Raw genomic sequence first — 21,444 nt, forward strand, 5'->3', positions numbered from 1 at the left:
AAAAAAAAACAAAAAAAAAAACTGATGATTTTGACAATTAAGATTTTAAAAAACATCATTTTAGTCAATTTTCTGTCAAGTAAGTCCTTTACAAATCCATAAAATACCATCACCTCAGTGTTGGAACCAAATTTGAAAATTATAATCCCACACCCAGCATATGAGATTGTTCTCAATCTTTTACGACAATAACAAAACCTTATTTCACTAAGTGAGGTTGATTACATGAATCCTAGAATGTCATTGCTGTCAGTTTTGTAATTGTTCTCAATCTTTTAAAAAAGAAAATTAGAGAAATGGACTGAAATGATAAATTAAAATTTTCAATTATTCAAATTATTCATTTCAAGACATTTGACTAATATGTCGTTAATATCAATTTTGATCCGTTCAACAACCAAGATTTGAAAAATGATCATTTTCGTCAATATTTCCAAATAGTTTGGTGTTACCATTGTGGTGAACTAGTGAAATTGAATGGCACTCAATTCATTGTCTGAGAAAATATGAATTTTTGGCAGAAAATGCAGGAACTTCATTAAGATTGATAGGAAAACGTGCTACATCAACTCAGAATGTTAGTGAACAAGAGCCCAGTTTCACTGTTATCCGACCTTTCTCTGAACCTCTCCGATGAGTTAGAACACCGACCTCATTCATCCGGTTAGGGTAACTGCCAGGCTTGAGGGAGGGCCGGCAAGCGATTTGTTTATCTACTTACTATATACAGTAAAAAACTTTCATCTAAAAATCACATAAAAAGTTGGACGGGGTTGATTAATGTCGTAATATAACTCGGGGCCAAGACAAACACCATTTACAATGCAAACTTGTAAGACTGCAGGCTGCCGGAATTCACATCAAAGTACACTTCTCCTTTTTTGCTTCGGGTCTTGCAGATGCGGATGCCGACGAAGTTCTGGCATTGTTTCTTGGCCCCTGCAAAATTTCAATTGTTTGCTCTCAGATTCATATGATATCCACCGAAATGAAAAATCTAAAATACTTCACCATGCTATGACTGACTGCACCAAACCTATGTAATCTAAAACACGGACAATTGTGTTTATACAAAATTAGTACGTCGGTCACCCTACATATGTGATATAAGATATGCTTAGGCAACATTAGTATCTGACTACTTATATTAAGTTCGAATGCCATATGATGGAGTAATACAATCATTTTCACCAGTTTTTTGCCGCAAAAAATTGAAAGGGAGAAAAAGAAAGAAATAATTAAAACATATATTGAACAAGAAACTATACCTGGGGACCTACAACCATCCTTGAATTGCCACTATTAGATGGTTGCTGCGAGTTTTGACGCTGCTGCGGTTGTTCAAACTCCTGCTGCTGCAAAGCAATTGCCAACTGCATATCAGAACTGCCAAAACACAATTCAACATTATTAGTACATTTTGAACTCCGTAGGCCAAACCATATTTTAATAACCAAGCTGTAACTTGTCGCACTGCAGAAAAAGGTAAAACCATATTTTAGTGGCAATATCCCTAAAATTTCGTTTCTCATCTGGTTTTAAACTACAGATTGTAAATCAACTAACTAAAGATTGTAAATCAACGACTAATCTGCAAGTAGAAGCAAAGTAAAATAATTACTTCATATCGAATCCCGCTTGTGCTGCACTATCGATGCTAGCAAGATAGTCCTGAAAGTGAAACATTAATTTCATATTAGCATCTCAGAAAACTGTGCAGAGACTAAATATAAAAGTACGAAAGGTCCTGCCTACCGCAGTGCTGGTGACAGCATTGTTTTCATCCCATGTATCATTTGTATGACTTTCTACCTTAAATTCTTTGAAGTTGCCTGTCATAAACAATGTATTCCCATTGACCTGAAATGCGTAGGGAAACATCATTAGGATACATAATAGTAGGGCGTGAGAGAAAGAGCATGACAATGTGAATATAAGAATCCAACTTTAAAAGTTTGTGCATCAAGGCACCATACTATTTTGAACATCTCTGATTCTCTCTACATATGGAACTTTTATACTTCGATGACAGAAAATATTGGGATTGCTAATGAACTTAATCTAACATTTCAGCTAGACCTTGCATTCATATTGTGTTTCTCGTGTTCGTGACATACCCGATATCTTAACGGGTCATGTTGTGTAACACCCATTAAAATGAATGGGTAATATGACCCAATCCGTTAAAGAAAATATATTTTAAATCAATAAATAATCAAATGAAAAACGTAATACTAAAAACATAAGTGAGATCAAAGAATCCAACAATTAGGTGAGAATAAAAAAAATCCTATGGCTATTGTTGTAAAGTTTTTTTTTAATAGTTTTTTGAATTAATATAGGGGTGTGAAAAATATAAAAAAAATATATACATACACACACACACAAACACTCATAATGACAAGCTCTACAACTTTTTTGAAGAGGTCAACTCCGAGATTCGCCACCATAATCCCCTAAACCATAGATTTAAACTTAAAGTTTTAACTGTTGATTATCGTTTACATTTAAACTCCACTCTTCTCACCGAATTTTGTTTGTTCAGATTTTCTTTTCTGAAAATATGATCTTTTAGCGTATGCAAAAAGATGATGGTTCGGATCATTGATATCACATTTAGATTTCTACGTTTATCTCTAGAAACTATATAACATCGACTCATATTTCAATTAACTGTAGACACTGAAACGTGATATCAACGATTTGAACAGTTCATTTTTCTGCATTAGCTAAAAATCATGTTTTTAAAAAAGAAAATCTGAAAAATGAAATCAAAGGAGCAGAGTAGAGCGCAAACGACAACTGATGATTAATTCTAAATCTAGGGTTTATGGATTATGGTGTCGGATTTCGGAGTTTGCAATCAAACAGTAAACACTATTCATGAGGGTTTTAAAAATCTAAATGATGATGCAACTGTCGTCTAAGAATAGAGGATATAATCACGAGTGTTTGTATATTCTTTTCACATTTTCACACTTTAAAATAAATTATTATATTTATTTTGAACTCCTCCTAAAACACTATTCACGACGGTTTGTAGGGTTTTAAAAATCGAAACGATGATGTACCATCGTCAAAGTGTAGAGCATGTGATCACGAGCGTTTACATATGTTTTCACATTTTTCACACTTGTAAATTAACTACTACGAATTTTTAATGTGCTTTGGAATTTTTTAATCACTTTTGTTAGATTTAATAATATGGTTATTGTAGTAAGGTTTTTCAGTAATTTAAAATTATCAAACTAAGTTTTTCTTATTGGGTTGAAACGTGGTTAACCACGGGTAAACCTGTTAAGAACCCGTTATTAACGAGTTTTTAACGTGTAATTCGGTTAGTTAACGTTTTGACCCAAAACCCGTTATTTTCGTGTTGTTTCAGGTTGTGTAAGGGATTGCCAAGTCTAATTTCAGCTGACTATAAAAATTTAAACTAACCAGGTTGGGCGGGTTCCTCATTTTAAATAGTTCCCTTAAAATGGTTAGGTTCCACCATAAGTATATTAACATAAAACATCAGCAATATCTACCTTTTCACTGGGATCAAATCATCAATACCAGTGAACATGCTTTAAAAAACCTTGATGGATAACAATCTCCTTTACTTAGAAACATAGGAATTAAATATCGTACCTCATTTAGCTTTTCCCACACCAAATCAGGCTGATTTATGTAACCCTGATCAGTAGCCAAAAGATAAAGTTCACCATTGAACTGCAAACGGAAAGAGATCTGGTAAATACTTTACGTAAAAGAAATAAAAATATGGATTTCGATTTCAACCCACCCCCCCCCCCAAAATACGTGATCCTGGCAATTCAAGAGAAGCAACATCAGTCATTAAACTTCCAATACATACTAACCTTAAACAAGGTGCTGAAGTGATTATTTCGGAAGAAAACACATAGCTCATGCTCTTTAAGACCCTCTTGTAAGCAGAAAAGGCTGCACAACCACAATAACAAATAGTTAACGGAGAACATAACTTTTATCCAAAAGGATTAAGGCCTACAAATATCAAAAAGTAAGCCAGCATACCCATAAAAAGTCAACTGACTAGCATTGTTCTTCAAAAAAGTCCTAACCAGTTCACCTGAACCCAATTGGCAATTGCAATGGGAGACAGTATATATCAGAACATTAAAAACATTAAATGAATGCAAAATAGTCACCTAATTTACAAATGAAATAACAAGATCCACAAATAATTATTTTTCCGCTCTAATATGGTATAGCACTCACCTTGTTGTGGAGTGATTTCACTCTTGGGCCTTGCATCTAAGGGGCTTTTGTCAACTTGTTTTGCGAGTACCACCTCACCTTCATATACAGGCTCTCTGTCTTCAACAACTGGAGTTCCTGAATCCTGAATGCGCTCTTCTCCTTCATATATGGGCTCACTGCCTTCACCACTTGATGCTAAAGTTTCTGATGCCTCATTTTGCTGCATTCTGCCAGTAGATGAATTCAAACCCACATTTGGAGCAGATGAGCAACATCCCTCTGTCTCGTTGCTCTCATTTTTCTTATCTATATGTCCATGAGCATCAGGTGTAAGCTTGGCCTGACTCTCAAACTTTTTATCCCCTATTGACACATCTGTACGGTTCTCCTCCAATGACTCAGTATCTTTCCCCGGAGAAAAAGAAATTCCACTTTCAATCTTGACTGATTCATTTGTAGTGCTTTTGACTTCCAGATCAGAGGAAAGACGCTCTTCTGATTTCATATCAGTTGGCTGATCATAATTTTCTGCCTTAACAGTCTCTGACAATGAGGAACATGCTTTTTGCTCTGGAGTAGTATATAAAGATATCGCATTACTCTCATTCCTGGAGGCATTGCAAGCTTCTGGTACATACAGTTCTGACTGATGGACATTATCGTATACAGCAGCGTGATTCTCTGATTCATCTACAGAATCTACTGGCATAACCTTCTCAGGAAGTGTACTTGCATCTGAACTAATCGACAGAGGGGCTCTGTTAGTACTGACAACTGCACGTGGATAACGAACTAAGGTTGTCAATTCGGCCTCAGACATTTGTAAAGCCCTCACCAACTCCTCTTCTTCTTCACGGTCACCTTTTCTTGCCTTTGGTTCATCAGAAGCTGAATGTGGAGACTTGTCGAAAGATCTAGTTGTAGAAAGGCATGGTGTAGGGACTCCCAGGGTTGCAGTTGTTGCAGCAGCAAAATCAACGCAATCTTCTTCTGGAGTATTCTTACACTCACTCTGCATATTCTGGGTTTCCAATGCAACAAGCTCCCCCATGAGAGCATTATAAGACTTTGACCCAATTGCATTGGCAGTATCATCATCCTGGTCAACATACACCAGAAAATTGATTACGAAAACAAAAGCCATACAGTAAATCTCAGATGGCATATTCTTCAACAAAAATCAGAACATTTTATTCAATGAATTATGAAAGAAACAATACAATGTTACAAACCAGGGAATAAAGTACGTGTACACTGTAGCCTAGTAGCCTACTGAGAATATCATGAATTTTCCTAAAAAATTAAAAAAATAAAATGAAAAAGTAGAAACATAGCATATTGTATCAGTAACAAGTTTCCCCAAAAAACTTTGATCATTATATTAATGACATAATAATGAGATACACCAACACAGGAAAATCATTTGAATTTTCAAACTATATGCTGTTTTCCCACTCCAGAAATTTGCAGAGATCAAATGCATGTCGAAATTCCACTCATGTGATGGTCAATCCAATACCTAAGCAACAGACTTTCTGAATTTGTTTCCAGTTATGATGTGATACATGACATTTCATTACTAGAAATTTCCATATATATTGAGGCCTGGTTTAAAGTAGATGTATGCATGCAGACCTCAAATCCTGAGTTCAAATCCCATCAAAACCCCTTTGGTGGCCACTACATGAATTTTAGCCCAGTAATTGCCCACTCTTGTGGCACAGAGGGATTACAAGTACCCAAAATCCACCAGATTCCATCTTGGCAATACACACATGTACACATCAGGACCTGTACATGTTATGCAAGAGCAATTTTGATCCGTGGCTCTATTGTGCTTGCCTAACATGAGACCGAATTGATTATTCCTACCCATAAATTCAATATACAATTTATGTTCTTTTTTCGGCCATAAAGTTTTGGACCATCTTTTTTGTGCGATTTTAGTCATTTTATGAAGACACAAGATATCTTTATATTGTGGAGGCACACATTGTAAAGTTGTTTAAGTAGTTAGGTGCGTGAAATCTAATACAGTTGTTTTGTGCAGACACGTGATGTCTTTATGTTGTAGAGGTATATGATGCCATCTAGTTTATAGGCATGAAACAATCATTCAAGGAAGCATAAGCACAAATCTATTTTTTTTCAATGCTTTTCATTTAATTATGTCAGTTCCTTTTACGTTTCTAAGTTATTCATTAAATATTCAAATTATGCAACAGGTTGGAGAATGATGATCTTGGGAAATAAGGTTTTCTTTCCCAATTTGTTTACAGTTTGATGTAGTTTCTACTTTGTGCATAGTATGGTTGTGATTTAGCATCTTATTGTGAATCTGTGATTAGAGTTATCCCTTTTGGGCTTATGAATAGTGCATATAATTCTCTCCCCAAATTTTCAATTACTAATATTATGTGAGGCAAACAAGCATTAAGGGAGCGTACTTCACCAGGCCCAAATGCACCAACCTACAGCAACCATCAGACTTGCAATAAGCAAAATTAGTGCTTGAATAACTCTACTTTACTCCTGCTACCTAAGGCTGGAGAACTAAGAAGCAAACCTGCGGATCAACGATCCAACCATGATATAGTGGAATGTCTAACAGGTCAAATATGGCACACTCTGGTGTAAACTCAAAATCATCTATCCTGCAATCATTAGTTAAATTTCAGTTAAAACTCACAATGAAGAACATCACAATAAACTACTGGTGGAAATAAACAATGGCAACCTTCTGAATTTTATATTAACATCAATCCCCGTTGCAAGTTGAGGGAGATGATCAATAGCATCAGCAATGTTTTGCTGTTGGTTTTCTACATATCCTGCATCTTTATTCTATATCACAATAACAACATAGTTCGCATCAATTTACAAAAAGAAAGAGAGAAACTGGGAGGTGGTCATGAAAAAAATTGTTATTAATTACATCAATATTACTGTTAGAATCAATTAGTCGTTCAGCAATGAGCGAAAGTAGTTTCTCCTGTGATACTTCTGACGTGTCTGGACTCAAATTCAAGCTGTTCCTCAGCGAGAGAACGTTACCTGTAGGAAACCCAAATTCAAACCAACAAAAGAAGGCATGAGTCCTTTTCCCCGAATCAAATAATAATCTTGGTATGCATCTGTTTCCGTAGGTGTACATCACAGGATTATTCATGTTCAAATTCACTTGCATAAGAAACCAAACATACAAGCGTGCATGAAATTTTTGTTCCTACATAAGGAACCCATCCAGGACCCAGTAATTTGTCATAGGCCTGACCTCATACAAGAATTTTTTTTAGCTAAATCGAACTGTTCATTTAATTAAAATCAAATAGCAATGGCACTTAAGATTCATAAAGTTACCCATTAATTTCCACAGATCTCCCAGCAACCAAATAGCTATTCAAGAAAATGACAATTGAAAATAATAACAATAATAATTGAAGAGCGATTAGAGAAACAGAAATAATGTAATGGCGAGATTGTTTGTTCTCGGCTTGACAACCAAATAGAGTAGTCGTTCAATCCAAAAATCAACTTTTTTATGGTACCAGAGCAGCTTGTTCTGCGTGTGAAACCCAAGGCCCCACGTGTTCCACCCGATTTGTGTTGTCCACATGATAGCATTAAAAATTTGCCACAAGGGGCGTGTTGAGAGTATCAAATCCCACATTGGAAAAAACATTTTTTCATAATCAACAAGATTGACGATCCGAAAACCCTAGAAATGAACTGGAAACTGATCACAGGATCCTCCGATTTTGAATATATTACAAAAATGATTAATCGATGTTTGCCAGGATCAAATCTTGATTCAGAATCAAAAGAAGACCAAATAAATGGAGAATACAGAGTATTGAGTGATCAAGTCGGTATTTTCCTCCATGTTTGTTTGTTTGCCAGAAAAAAGCGTATGAAAAATAACAGAATTTTCGAATCTCAGTTTCTGACTACACTAACACACCTGCAACTCACAATTGACAGAAAACCACGAAACAACTTCAGATTACGAGTCAAAATTCCAATCCCCTAATCATTTTCCTCTACTTTCTAATGGCAACCAATCAATCCAAATCCAAAAGCAAGAAAAATCAGAAAGAGAAACCCAAAGCGAACGAGACAGAGAGAGATGAACTACAGATTGCGAGCAGCGGGCAGGGACCATTGTCGTTCTGGAGGACGATAGGCGCGGAGCGTCCCAAGAATTGGATTAGCTTGGTCTTGTGCACGCACTCTTTCACTGATTGTGGTTGCTGCTGCTGCTGCTGTTGTTGCTGTTGCTGCGGCGGCGGTTGTGGTGGCTGCTGCCGCTGCAGCTGCTCCGGATTCGGTTCTTCAGTCGACGACGACGACGCCATGGCTGTAATTGATTTTTTATCACCACGTTTTTCGTTTTCTTTTCTGCTGGTTTAGAGAAAGAGAGAGGAGAGAGGAGAGAGGGGGATTGTGATTCGTGGAGTATTTACAATTTTTTGGTTTGACGGAAACGCCAGAGCAAGTTCTGCTTTTCTTTTTCCTTTTTCTTTTTTCCTCCAATAATATTTTTGTTGGAAATTTTATATTTAATGGAAGATGAATTTTCTTATTTCTTGTCCAAGAAAGAAAATGAAAGTTTCCAATTGTGTTAAACCAAGGTTCTACAAAGAGCTATGCGCGGCGGGTTAGTGCCTAGCGCTTGGGTGGTTAGGCAGGGTCTAAGAGGGTTTATGTAAATTTCTTTAATATCTTATAAATAAGTGCATATTGACACTTACAAAATGTTATACTTGTATGAAATGCATGGATAAGATAATGAAAGAATGATAAAATGCAAAAAGAGTATCCAACATGTCCAAAATTTAAAAACACATTAAGCATATATGCCATATAACCTTAGTGAGGAGTATTGTAGCACGATATTGTCCATTTTGGGCCTCTACCACACCCTCACAATTTTGTTTCTAAGAAGTGGTCTTGGCCCCCACCACATCCCGGGGCAGGATGTGACATCTTTAGCATCCCAGATTTCAACTAAGACGTTTTGTTGCAACCCTCCTTGATTTCAATTAAATAAATTTACTACACACACACACACACACATATATAAGTGCTTATGCACACTTAAAAATAGAAAGAAAGAAAAAACACAATTATTAATTGAATAATTATAAGTATGAATATATGGATTTATGTATAAAATTTTAGGGTAAATGTTGGTTTTGTAATATTTGTAAACCGGATTTGGATCCTCTCTTGAGCTAATGGAGAGGATCCTCATGACCAATCATCATGGATCGTTGGATTTTTATCCAACGACTACAAATAGAGGGTCCCTTTAAAGTTATAATGATTGTAGCCGTTGAATAAAAATCCAACGGCCCATGATGACTGGTCAGGAGGATCATCTCCATTAGCTCAGGAGAGGATCCAAATCCTTTTAAACCCATATGTTATAAATAATTGGTGGACCTTGTTTTCAAATAAATAAAGGAGGCTGGGCTTTGTTTCTTGTGAAACCATATTTGCTTTTTCTTCTGTCAGAACCATATTTGTTAGGCTTTTACTAATTAGGATGTTAGGTGGCGCTTCTTGATTGGGCATCAATTAAAAACAAAATTGAAAAAAAATGAGGCTTTGTCCTGTGGGTGTGGCTCAGTGTCTTCTTCTTCCTTGGAAGCAGCTCTCTTCATGGAGTTGCAGAGTTAAAACAGAGTCATAGCGTTGCTTCTTTCTCACCCATACCCAGACCGCCTAAGTCTCTGACGCCCGCCTAGGCGCCCCAGTTGCCGCCTAGCACTCTTAGGTGCCCACCCAAGCCCCTTAGGCGCCCGTCTTATCTCTTCCCTAATTTGCCTCCCGATTTGAGCTTAATCCAGGCGGACGACCACTCCGGCTAGGCCGATTTTTAGAACACTCTGTTAAACCACCACAAAATGACCCTGTGATTGCAGATGAATGTTAGACCTATATTTCACATGGCACGTTATGGGTTGGATTTCTAGTGCTGGTAAATCACACAATGGTGCCCCGGGAGAGGCTGAAATGCATATGTGAGTCTTCTTAGCCCTGCAAAAAGGTGGATTGCCATGACGAAGTCCCTTACAAACTCACTCACTCACCAATCTCATCTAGCTCTCTCTATGTAATTGATGATGTGGTTGTGGAGGTTGTCAAATCTGAATCCGATTCTCTCCGGATCTTCTTTGTGAGGATCCAGGAATCTATGAATCGTGTCCATTCATCGTACATCGTGCAACCATAAATGTTTTAAAATTTTTTTATTTATAATTAAACATAAACAGTATTTGACGAAAACTGACCGCATGATGTAAGATGAACGAACACAATTCATAGATCCCTGATCTTCACAAAAAGGATCCTGTTGGGTCAAATGTGACTCGTTAAGGAGGAAAAGTCCAAGTGGATGCTAGACGGGTTGAATATGTTCTAATATGGTCTTTTTGAGACTAATGCCCTGTTTGGTATTGCTTTTTTTTTTTTTTTTTTTTTTTTTTTTCCACTAGAAGCTGCTCCAGTTTAAACTTAAGTAGTAAAAAAATGTTTGGTAAAAATAAAATATATTGGTTATTTTAAAAGTAATGACATCCAGATAGTAGCTTTTAAAAGCAGCATGTCACATCCCGGCCCGGGCGGGACCACTTGTCGGGCCCACTCCACCACCGTAGCACGATATTGTCTGCTTTGAGCCCCGACCACGCCTTCACGGTTTTGTTTCTGGGAACTCACACGAGAACTTCCCGATGGGTCACCCATCCTGGGAGTGCTCTCGCGCGCTACTCGCTTAACTTCGGAGTTCCCATGGAACTCGAAGCTAGTGAGCTCCCAAAAGGCCTCGTGCTAGGTAAGGATGATAATATACATTTAAGGATCACTCCCCTGGGCGATGTGGGATGTCACAATCCACCCCCCTTAGGGGCCCGACGTCCTCGTCGGCACACACGCGGCTAGGGTTAGGCTCTGATACCAATTTGTCACATCCCGGCCCGGGGCGGATCACTTCCCGGGCCCGCTCCACCACCGTAGCACGATATTGTCCGCTTTGGGCCCCGACCACGCCCTCACGGTTTTGTTTTTGGGAATTCACACGAGAACTTCCCGATGGGTCATCCATCTTGGGAATGCTCTCGCGCGCTACTCGCTTAACTTCGGAGTTCCCACAGAACCCGAAGCCAGTGAGCTCCCAAAATGCCTCGTGCTAGGTAGAGATGTGAATATACATTTAAGAATCACTCCCCTGGGCGATGTGGGATGTCGCACATCATGTAGGTTGCTCTTAAAAGCCACTTTAATAAAAACTAAGTTAAGTCTTTAGAATATTTTTAATTGCTGTAATATGCTCATTAATGTTAAACAATGACATTATTTATCGTTCTAGACACTTTTTACATTGCTTTTTTATACTCACAACACTTTTAAAAATACAATTTATCAAACATTCAACTGCTTTATTTTATAATTGATTATTTTTAAAACACAACAGAAACAATTTATTAAAAAAACACATCAATTCCAAACTGAATATGGCCTTTGATAGCCAAAATCGGCAAGCATTTTAATTTCTGGTACCTTGGTTTCTTTCGGCACTAACAATTAATGTTTATGGTAATCTAGTGCTTTATTGTTTCATGTTAAGGGGTGTTGTATTCGGAATAGGATCAGGAGAGGGATCCTCATCCGTTGTATTCAATTCAAATTTTGAATTTTCGTCTTCGTTTATTAATGAAATTTCCTTTTTTTTTTAATAAATAAATAAATAAAATCTCATGCGACCCTCTCTTAAATATTGTATTCCCATCCACGACATTGATAAAAAAACAATTTAATTCTCTCACGAAGTTTGTACTCGTGTTTTGCTGTTATTGTCGATGTATCGACATTTAATATCTGATCACGGATATTTAAGTGAGTGACATTTTAGTTAAACAAAATTATACCTTGGAACAAGGTGCTAGATTAATTAACCCTAGGGTATTACAATACCATTTAAGAGTACCCATAGATGGGAGACAAGGATTTACATGAATCAGATTCACAGACACGTGATGTTTCTTTTTCAATAATATATTGTCATGTTCAAGTTTTTTCTTCACGTGACAATATATTATTGTATCGAAACGCCACATGGCATTGAATCTGTTTCATTTAAGTTACTCTCCTAATAAATGATGTTTTCCTAACAAAAAAGTGTACAATGAATCATTTAGTAAAGTTGAGATCATCAAATTTGTTTGTTATATTTGCTCATTAAATAATCTCACATATTATATATACTAAAACCCAACTTGGGGTTACTATTGATCTATAATGTGCGGACGGATTTGCCCCTCATTTTCTTCAATGTTTTCTGATTTTGGTGGGATTGTGCAGTGAATTGGCCATTTTGCCCTTCATCGTACATGTTGCGCGTGCCTGCTGCCCGTGTGGCTTTTCGTGTTTTGTGGGAAATATAGTACTAACAATAAGGCCTAGAGTGGTGGATATTAGATTGGCCAAGTTGTATTTTTTTTTTTTTTAGTTTTTGAGTCATTAATCTATGATGCCCTCTTTGAAACTTCTTTTTCTTGATGCTAATAAAACCGCTTTCGTAAGAGTAGATTCATATAGAAATAAACAAGGAATCTGGCTTCTCTCGTAAATGTAGTCTTCATACATCATTAGGAGAGAAACTTAGCTTGCCAAATTTGATTAATTAGTGGATATATACATATACATATAGAGAAATTTTATTTGAACTCATATAACCTTTTTTTACACCCAATTTATTCTCTACACCTATATTATTTTTAATTAAATACTTACTATCTCTTTAAATCTAAATTTACTACCTAAACTAACCTCACAAACCCAATTCAAAATGTAAATTTATCTTGACACCCATTTAGAAAATAAAATCTCAAATTAAATAGTTTGGTGAAGTTTCTACTTGTTTATGGGAATTATGAAAGCTTTCTAGAGTTCGACTTGACACACCCCGACCCGAAATGTCCACTAGGACCCCGAATTGAGACGTGCTGGCCAACACCTGGAAGGTGACGAAGCCACAAAGTGTGATAATGTATAAAATATGATTAAATTAAAATCTAAAAGTGCCTAAGTACCTGAGTGAGCGGTGAGCGGGTCTGGACCCATTTCACGCGTGATACAGAGCATATGTATAGTACAGTAAGGTAAGATAATGATTATACCATCATAAAAAAGACATATGTACTGAAAAGTGCCACAAATCCTCGTCGATATGGAACTCCGCTGCTAGAACCTAGAGGGTGCAAAAATAGAAAATGTGAGTGAGTGAATCAAAACTTTTCAAACCAATTTTAATTACCAAAGGTAGTAGCCCCTCACGGTAACAACTGTATAATTTCCCAGAAAATAACAAGCGTGACTATAACTCAAAACCATAACCAAAATAACAGTCTCACAGTTATGCTGTGTCAAATATCTCAATAAGAATAAGTACCCCAGGTGAAATAAATCAATATGAAATGGTATATCAGCCGGATCCACCTATTGTGGCCTGTACGGCTAAATCAATAGCTCATCAACATGCTAGCTAATAGCTAATCAACATATTAGCCAATAACTCAATAACATGTTAGCCAATAGCTCAATAACATGCTAGCCAATAACTCATCAACATGCTAGTCAATAGCTCAATAACATGCAACCAATAGCTCAATAACATGCTAGCCAATAGCTTAATAACATGCTAGCCAATAGCTCATCAACATGCTAGCCAATAGCTCAATAAGTATACCTGTACACAAGTCGAAACCACCTAAAGTGGTCTGTACGAGAAGAATAAGTGTAAATAAATACGCTCAAGTGCTATGATCACGTGAAAACTATGTGAATGATCGTGGGTCACCTACGAGTCGGAACCACCTATTATGGTCTGTACAACAGGATTGTGCACCTACCTTGGATCCAAGGTGAGCGTAAGATGTGGGAGGTGAACATCACGTGAAAGACTGTGCCCTGGCCACGGACGGGGGCACTAACATCGGGGTTGCAAGTTTATGAGCTCTAATTGCATCTAATATAACATGCACGACTCATGGGCAACCTGTACGACAAGGTCGGAGTTGCCTAAAACATAAATGTTGTTGTAAACACGAAAAATTCCTGAAACAAGAAACAAGAATACGTGTACAAAATATATTTTTGTGTTTAATGATTTTTGGGTTACAATCTCTTTGTCATTTGATCCTCTGATTCTATCTTCGTAGGGTGAAGGTTTGTGGATGAGCTGTTGATCCAAAGGGCCGTCGGGGCTTGATCTAGGGATGAACAGTTGATGAACGGATCTTCGAGGGCTTTTGGGCTTGATCTTGAAGAACAATTGGATGTATGGATTTCTTCAAGGGCTTTTGGGCTTGATCTTGAAGGTTGATGGATGAGCGGATCTTCAAGGGCTTTTGGGCTTAATCTTGAAGAACGATTGGATGTGTGGATTTGTTGAGGTTGTTGATCCAAAGGGCCGTTGGGGCTTGATCTTAGGATGAACGGATGATGAACACTTTCTTCAAGGGGCCGTCGGGGCTTGATCTTGAGTCGGTGGAAGTTCTTCAAGGGCCGTTGGGGCTTGACCTTTGAAGGAGGATTTGACGAAGAACGAAGAGTGTTTTCTTAATCCTTCGGGATTTGCTTGAGAGCTTTAGAGTTTCGAGGCTTCAAGGTTTTGGTGTGATGTAAATTCCCTTCTTTCTTTCTTTCTTCCTTTCTTTCTCCTTCCTTCCTTTTTCTTTTTGAATGCCTTGGCTTCCTATTTATAGAATTCCAAAACTTGATTTTTGGATTTAAATAATCAGATGAAATAAATCATTTCTGCCAGGTATTGACACGTGTCCTATTTGATGACTTTTCCAATTTATTTCGATTTTTCGTTGAGTCACACGCTACATGTAAAATTTATGTGACACGTGAGTGTTGAAATTTTAATTATTGGTCAACATTCATTTCACCGAAATTTTGATGTCTACAAATGCCCCCACTTCAAGGCGCGTCGTAGGCATGTGCTTGTCACGTGTAGAAGATGCGTTTTGAAGTCCCTTAATGTAGATGTCAACCCAAGGGCCGTCGAGGCTTGATCTTGAATTGAGCTGGAAATTTCTTCAAGGGCCATCGAGGCTTGATCTTGAGTTCGACTGGAAGATTTTCTGGTTTCCTCCAATCGTTGATTTTCCACAAGCTTAATCTTGAACTGGGCTGGAAGATTCTTTTGGTCTCCTCCGAAGGTCTGAACTTACTCCTTTTATCTGGAGTTGAATTTGATTCAAGGGTGGTGAACACTTGATTTTGAATCGGACTTGTGATTTCTTCAAGGGCCATTGAGGCTTGATCTTGAACTGGGCTGGAGGATTCTTCTGGTCTCCTCCGCTCGTTGATTTTCCTTTGTGCTACTCTTAAACTGGGCAGCATGATTCTTTTGGTCTCCCCCTGAAGATCTACGAGCGGTTTCAGGATATGGCAGGCAAATACGAGGTGGGGGTGCTGACCTGTTTCTTTGTTCAATATTTCCAATTCGTATTCAATACGAATTGGAAAGATTGAAGTTTCCTTGTCCCTTCTCTAGCAGTGTATCAACCGTTGAAGATGACTACTCGAGAGCAATACTAGGTAAGCAATCAGGAATAGATTCCAGGTAGTCGGTTCCAGATCGGAAGACTGACTCCAAGTGCCGCTGACTGCTCTCTTTCACTTTGCCATGCGAGTAATAACAAAAACAAAGGAAAAGACAGGGAAAAAGCATGATATGAGATACCTTTGCTTTCGAAGAAGCAGCGAATGAATCAGCACATATATTTGTTGTGCTTGTCTCCACATGCTTCGATGTATCATTTTCACTTGCCTTACTTGCTCCCCTTTGCAGAAGTGGTATTTCCTTATGCAGGTTTAGCATCTTCTCTTGTAGTATTTGTCCTTCGATGCAGGAGTTGAATGCAACCTTTGCATTTAAATGGTGCTTCACTTCTTGGTGGCAACTGGTTTGAGTGGAGGTTCCGACATATTGCTTTCTCTGTCCTTGTCTTGGCAGGTGAGAACAAGGGCAAAGGAAAAGATAGGGAAAAAGCATGATATGAGATACCTTTGCTTTCGCCCTTGATGATATGAGATACATTTGCTTTTGAAGAAGCGGTGAATGAATCAGCACATGCTTCAATCTATCGTTTCCTCCTGGGTCATCTGTACTCCAGGCATCTGGTGTCTTCAAAGGTTGAATAGGTTTTCTCAAGGGAAGAAGAAGAATTGAGTATTTCGAGAGGCTTTGCTGGGAGTGCGCCCTCAGAGGTGAGGAAGAGTTGGGCATTTTCTTCAGGTCTGCCTTGCCATAAGAGACGAAGGTCGACACATATAGGGATTTCTTAATAGCAAGTGGTGGTCTTGTTCTTTTACCCTTGTCGACAAACGTCTCTTCGATATCTGAACGACGCCTCTTCGATTTCTGAGCGACGCCTCTTCGATTTCTGAACGAGCACCACTTTTGACAAAGTTGCACGCGTTTTCTGAAAAGCAGAGAAAGCGTCGCCGAACTTTGCGCTTGTCGGCTAAAGACGTGTAGTTGCGATGATGGCCTCCACGTGTTCTCGACTTTGTCAGATATCTTTTGACAAAGTTGAACGCGTTTTCTGAAAAGCCGCGAACGCGTTGCCGAACTTCACGCAGGAAAATCCGGATTTTTGAATCGGTGGTCGTGTCGCTTGGCTTTTTTCAGAGGTATCGATCACTCCAACATACACACTCTGAAAATTGCCCATTCTTGAAAATCGTCTCCGGCCTTTTGAGAATTATCTCCATCCACCCCTTCTCTCTGAACACCTTTGAAAAATGACTAACTCATCGAACCTTTGCTTAGATTTGAGTCTCAGCAGCGATCCGGTTGCACCCTGTCAAGGTAATGTATGGCGCCCTTCTTTTTTATCTTCTAACGGTCCTCTTACAGGTGAAGACTCCATGATGACGGATGCAACAACAGCTACGATAGTAGCTAGAAACCTCCTCACTCCTAAGGATAGTAGGCTGCTTTCAGGACGGTCCGATGAGTTGGCCGTTCAAGAGTCCCTCGCTCTCAGCGTTCAGTGTGCAGGCTCTGTGTCCAACATGGGCCAACGCCTACTTGCTCGCTCCCGTCAGGTTGAATCGTTGATGGCAGAGGTGGAAAGTCTCAAGCAAGAGATCAAGCAGCTGAAGTATGAGAATAGAAGTTTGCACGTGCTTGCAAACAACTATTCGACGGGCATGAAGAGGAAGCTTGATGAGCTGCAAGAGTCTGAAGGTCGGATTCAAAGTGACCGTCAAAGGTTTTCGTCTTTCCTCCAGAGGCACCTTTTTCCTGGGTCTTCCAGCGTTTGGCCAAGTATTGAGGCCTGGAATGCTCTAGCTTCAATGCCTCCCGCTCCGATGCCTTCTGCTCCGATGCCTTCCGCTTCTAGAGTTTTGCCAAGTAATGGGGCTTCACGTGAACATCCTTTGTGAAAGCTCCATCTTTTTTTTTTTTTTTTTTTTTTTTTTTTTGTACACACTTGTAATTTCTTGGAGATTAATGGACATGCTTTATTTTATTCAGTGTATTGTGCTAAATACAGATAAAACATATACATCACCGTCCATCATCATTCCTTTTTTATTTTATTTTATTTTATTTTTTTTTTACTTTTCTTTGCTTTCGGTGGCACTGATCCACCATTCATTTATATATATATATATATATATATATATATATATATATATATATTTCAGATGGTGCCAGAAGCACCATCATTGTTTTTTTCTTTCTTTTTATTATATATATATATATTTTTTTCTTTTTGCACATGGTTCCAGAAGCACCATCATTGTTTTTATTATTATTATATATATATATATATATATTTTTTTTTTATTTTTTTATTTTTTTATTTTTTTATTTTTGGATGGTGCTGTCCATTCAGATTCCATCATTTTTTTTCTTTATATGGTGATCTGCAAGGCTGAGTTTGTGGGTGAAAACCCAGGCCAAGCTCGAGAGAAGACGGAGGAGATCTTTGGGTGTGAGTTGACAAACTTTGATTTTGTCAATCACATTCAAAGGCAGCAGCAGAGGCAAGCAGACGGATGAGGTCTTTGGGTGTGAGTTGACAAACTTTGATTTTGTTGATCACATTCAAAGGCAGCAGCCATGGCGGAGGTGCAGAAGCAGCCAGATCTTGAGGCAGAGTGTAAGGCGTCGAGTTTGAAGACCGACTAGTCGTTTGACAGCGGTCAATGAAGCTCTTCGTTGATTTTGATCATGGTGGCCGGAGTGAGGAGCTTAAGGTAGTTAGTGGATGCTGTTGCTGCATTTTGGTGAGATCTCCGTTGTGTTTTTTTTTTTATTTTTTATTTTTATTTTTATTTTTTTAGTAGTGCTGCAAATGCCTCCATCGATGGAGATGAAGAAGGAACACTCCGCGGGAGGAGTTGACAGCGGCAAAGACGGCAAGGATGGTTGCTGCTGCAATCGGTGGAGGCGTTGACGGGCAGCGAACAAGCTACTGTTGGAGTTTGAGCTCCATTTGCTCCTCCCTGGAATTAACAGCTTCTGAACTGCCATTTCCTTCCATTGCACGAGCATCCATAACTGAGCTGGGGGAAGACGCTTCTCTGGACTGATATTCGAATGCCATAGAAGCTGTATCCTGCTGGTCTATATTCAAAGAAGATGACTGGCTTGCAGATGGTGATGCTATATCTTGGAAACCTGCAACAGACAAACCTTTACCATTTGGTCCATTCCCCAGTTGACCAAAACCATGACCTTTGCATTCGCCTGGATATTCAAAAGCAGAAGAGCATGGTTCAAAATATGGTGATTTCAAAACAATCTCTGGCTGCTGGCTTAAGACGCAAAGTCGTGTGTCACACTGGATAAGCTTTTCAAAATGTTTGTTTAATAATCCTTGCAGGCATTCCAGAAAATGTTCCCTATAACTGCTAGCTTGTCCACCAGTAAAATCTGCTGTTGCCTGCCACAATGTGTGCTTTCTAGGTTGAGGGTTAGTCTCCCGGAAGAAAAGGGGTTGTCTAGCCAACACAACAGTAAAAGTACCAGGTCCATCATCAGGACAATTTGCTTTCAGAGCCATAATATCTAACCACTGGATTTCTATTTTACTCTTGAGACCACCTTCGAGAACTTCCCAAACAAGCTTATGCTTAGCAAAGTAACACTTCGCCACTAAATCTCCCTCATATCTTGATTTATACTCCCAACCCCCAATCCTTAAAAGTGAAGCTGGAAAATTCGAAGCCTTCAGCTTATCCACCGTCCCTAATGGAGCATTTGCTTTACATTCATTTTTTAACTCCAGAGTTAAGATTTTTGCTCTCTGTCGCTCCAGCTGCAGAAGCACTCCCTTGAGCAAGCTTCATTTGAATTAACTCTAATAAGGATGGGCTCTTTCTCAGCCTCTCCTCCCCGCCATTATCAGCGACGGTGGTGATCTTCACGACAGCGGGCCTGACATTCTGACGCGCGACGAGCGCGTGGAAAAGAAGCACGTACTGACCACCCTGCCCTATGTCGAAGTCAATCACATGAACCTTACTGGTCGCTGATTGGTCCGTCATGGTCGCTTCTAGGATTGCTAGGTTAGCGGCCATAAATCCGAGTCTGAAACACGGAGATAACTCGTAAAGCGACTGAGTCGACCCGGTATGCTCCTGCCTAAAAAGCTCCGCTATCGGAGCCGGGTTATCAATCGGGTTGACTCGAGACTTCAAAGCTAAACCCATGAACTCCAGAAGCCTTTGTTCTGAACTGGGTCTAGGATTCGCGACCTGGGTCGAATTCATCCGGGTGAGGATCTCCATAGCGGCCTCAGATTTCCCATCAGAAATAGCCGTCGCGGCTTCCATGAGTGACTGCTTGGAACACGTGGAGGTAGCAGGAGACGCTACGGAGGACGAGGAAGACGACGACGAAGTAGGCGACGGCGAAACGGGCTTCTGGTTCTGACTTGGAGCTGCCGTACCCATCAGATTCTGTATCGTCTCGGACCACTCGCTGTTGGTTTTGGTAATGACAGAAACAGCGTCGCCTTCGTCGTTATCGTCGAGAAGCTGTTTCTCCAACTCTTGCAACCTGTTGCTAAACATCTTCTCGGAGTCCACACCTCGGGTCTGAACCGGATTGTTGGGGACCAGATTTTTAACATACGACATCGCCTGTGGTGCTGGCTGGTTAATGGGCTGCGACCTGTGTTTCGGAGGGCAGGCCTGAGGTGTGTGGTGAGTTGCAAGTCAAAGGCACGGATGAAGCAGAAAACGCGGATTGGGCTTTGAAGGCCGGGCCTGAGCCTGGGGGAAGGAAGCAGAGCTTCTTGTACAGCAAGCTCAAAACAATGTGTGTTTGAGAAGGGATGGGCCTTGCATTTGGGCTCCTCTTTTTGAGGACTTCAACTTCTGTTTCTTTGAGTTGGCATGGGTCTTAAGTGTAGGCAAACCCACTTTAACATGTATATTTTTTTTTTTTTTTTGGATAGAGAATATATATATATTTTTTTCTAATACATAGTAACATATGTATTTTTTTTTTCTTTTCTTTTGTAATAAAATTGACTTTCTTTAATGAAACATTTATTTATTTATTTTGATGTGACTGTACTTGAAGTTTTGAAGTTTCAAGTTGCCTACGTACTCTTCCAAAGAAGAGATCAAGTCATAACGTAGTTCAAATGAGTGATGGTTTTGATGATGATTTTGCCGTACACAGTTTATGCTCTTGCGGGCCAGGAGCGTTGGTGTCGTTTGCAGTTTCAACTCGTGCAGACAAGGAGCGTTTGATGTCGCCTTTTATGCTCGTGCAGACCAGGAGCGTTGATGTCACCTTTTAGGCTCGTGAGAACGAGGAGCTTTTTGAATTTGTCAAACGATCTTAGAGAGGCATTCCTTGCAATCTTCATAGCAAGGAGTCTTGACTGAGTGATTGAAGAAGTCTTTGGGGAAGAAATCGCGCATCGTGATGGCAACGGACGATCTTTGTGTCAAAACTTCATCATCCTCAACACTTTCATGTAGCTTTGAAGGTTGACGGTAGCTGCTTTGCCCCCTTTCCGATTGGTGAACTTGTGGAGGAGACCTATGTTTCTTGTGCATTTTCTTTGGAGTGACATAAGTCCATCCTTCAACTTCACTTGACTTGACTGACATGGTTTTGGAGCATGCCCTCAGCGGTTGAGGTGAAGATTTTGAGTTCAAAGAGCC

At 39.2% G+C, this 21,444-nt stretch overlaps 1 protein-coding gene and 1 pseudogene across 1 annotated transcript; both read right to left on the reverse strand.

The window, feature by feature from the left end:
• Positions 1–511: 511 nt before the first annotated feature.
• On the reverse strand, positions 512–8,788 carry LOC137710777 (uncharacterized). Its single transcript, XM_068449900.2, has 12 exons — positions 8,363–8,788; positions 7,163–7,281; positions 6,965–7,071; positions 6,794–6,881; positions 4,246–5,326; positions 4,042–4,096; positions 3,867–3,948; positions 3,637–3,717; positions 1,756–1,860; positions 1,622–1,671; positions 1,269–1,386; positions 512–939 (listed from the first exon to the last, which is right to left on the reverse strand). Exons 1-12 carry the CDS (start codon positions 8,580–8,582, stop codon positions 856–858), a joined length of 2,190 nt encoding a protein of 729 aa, XP_068306001.2. The 5' UTR covers positions 8,583–8,788; the 3' UTR covers positions 512–855.
• A 9,837-nt stretch (positions 8,789–18,625) lies between these two features.
• On the reverse strand, positions 18,626–20,411 carry LOC148696309 (uncharacterized; annotated as a pseudogene).
• Positions 20,412–21,444: the final 1,033 nt, after the last annotated feature.

Source organism: Pyrus communis, chromosome 6, assembly GCF_041283825.1.
Source record: "Pyrus communis isolate YQ-2024b chromosome 6, ASM4128382v1, whole genome shotgun sequence".
Classification (NCBI taxonomy): domain Eukaryota; kingdom Viridiplantae; phylum Streptophyta; class Magnoliopsida; order Rosales; family Rosaceae; genus Pyrus; species Pyrus communis.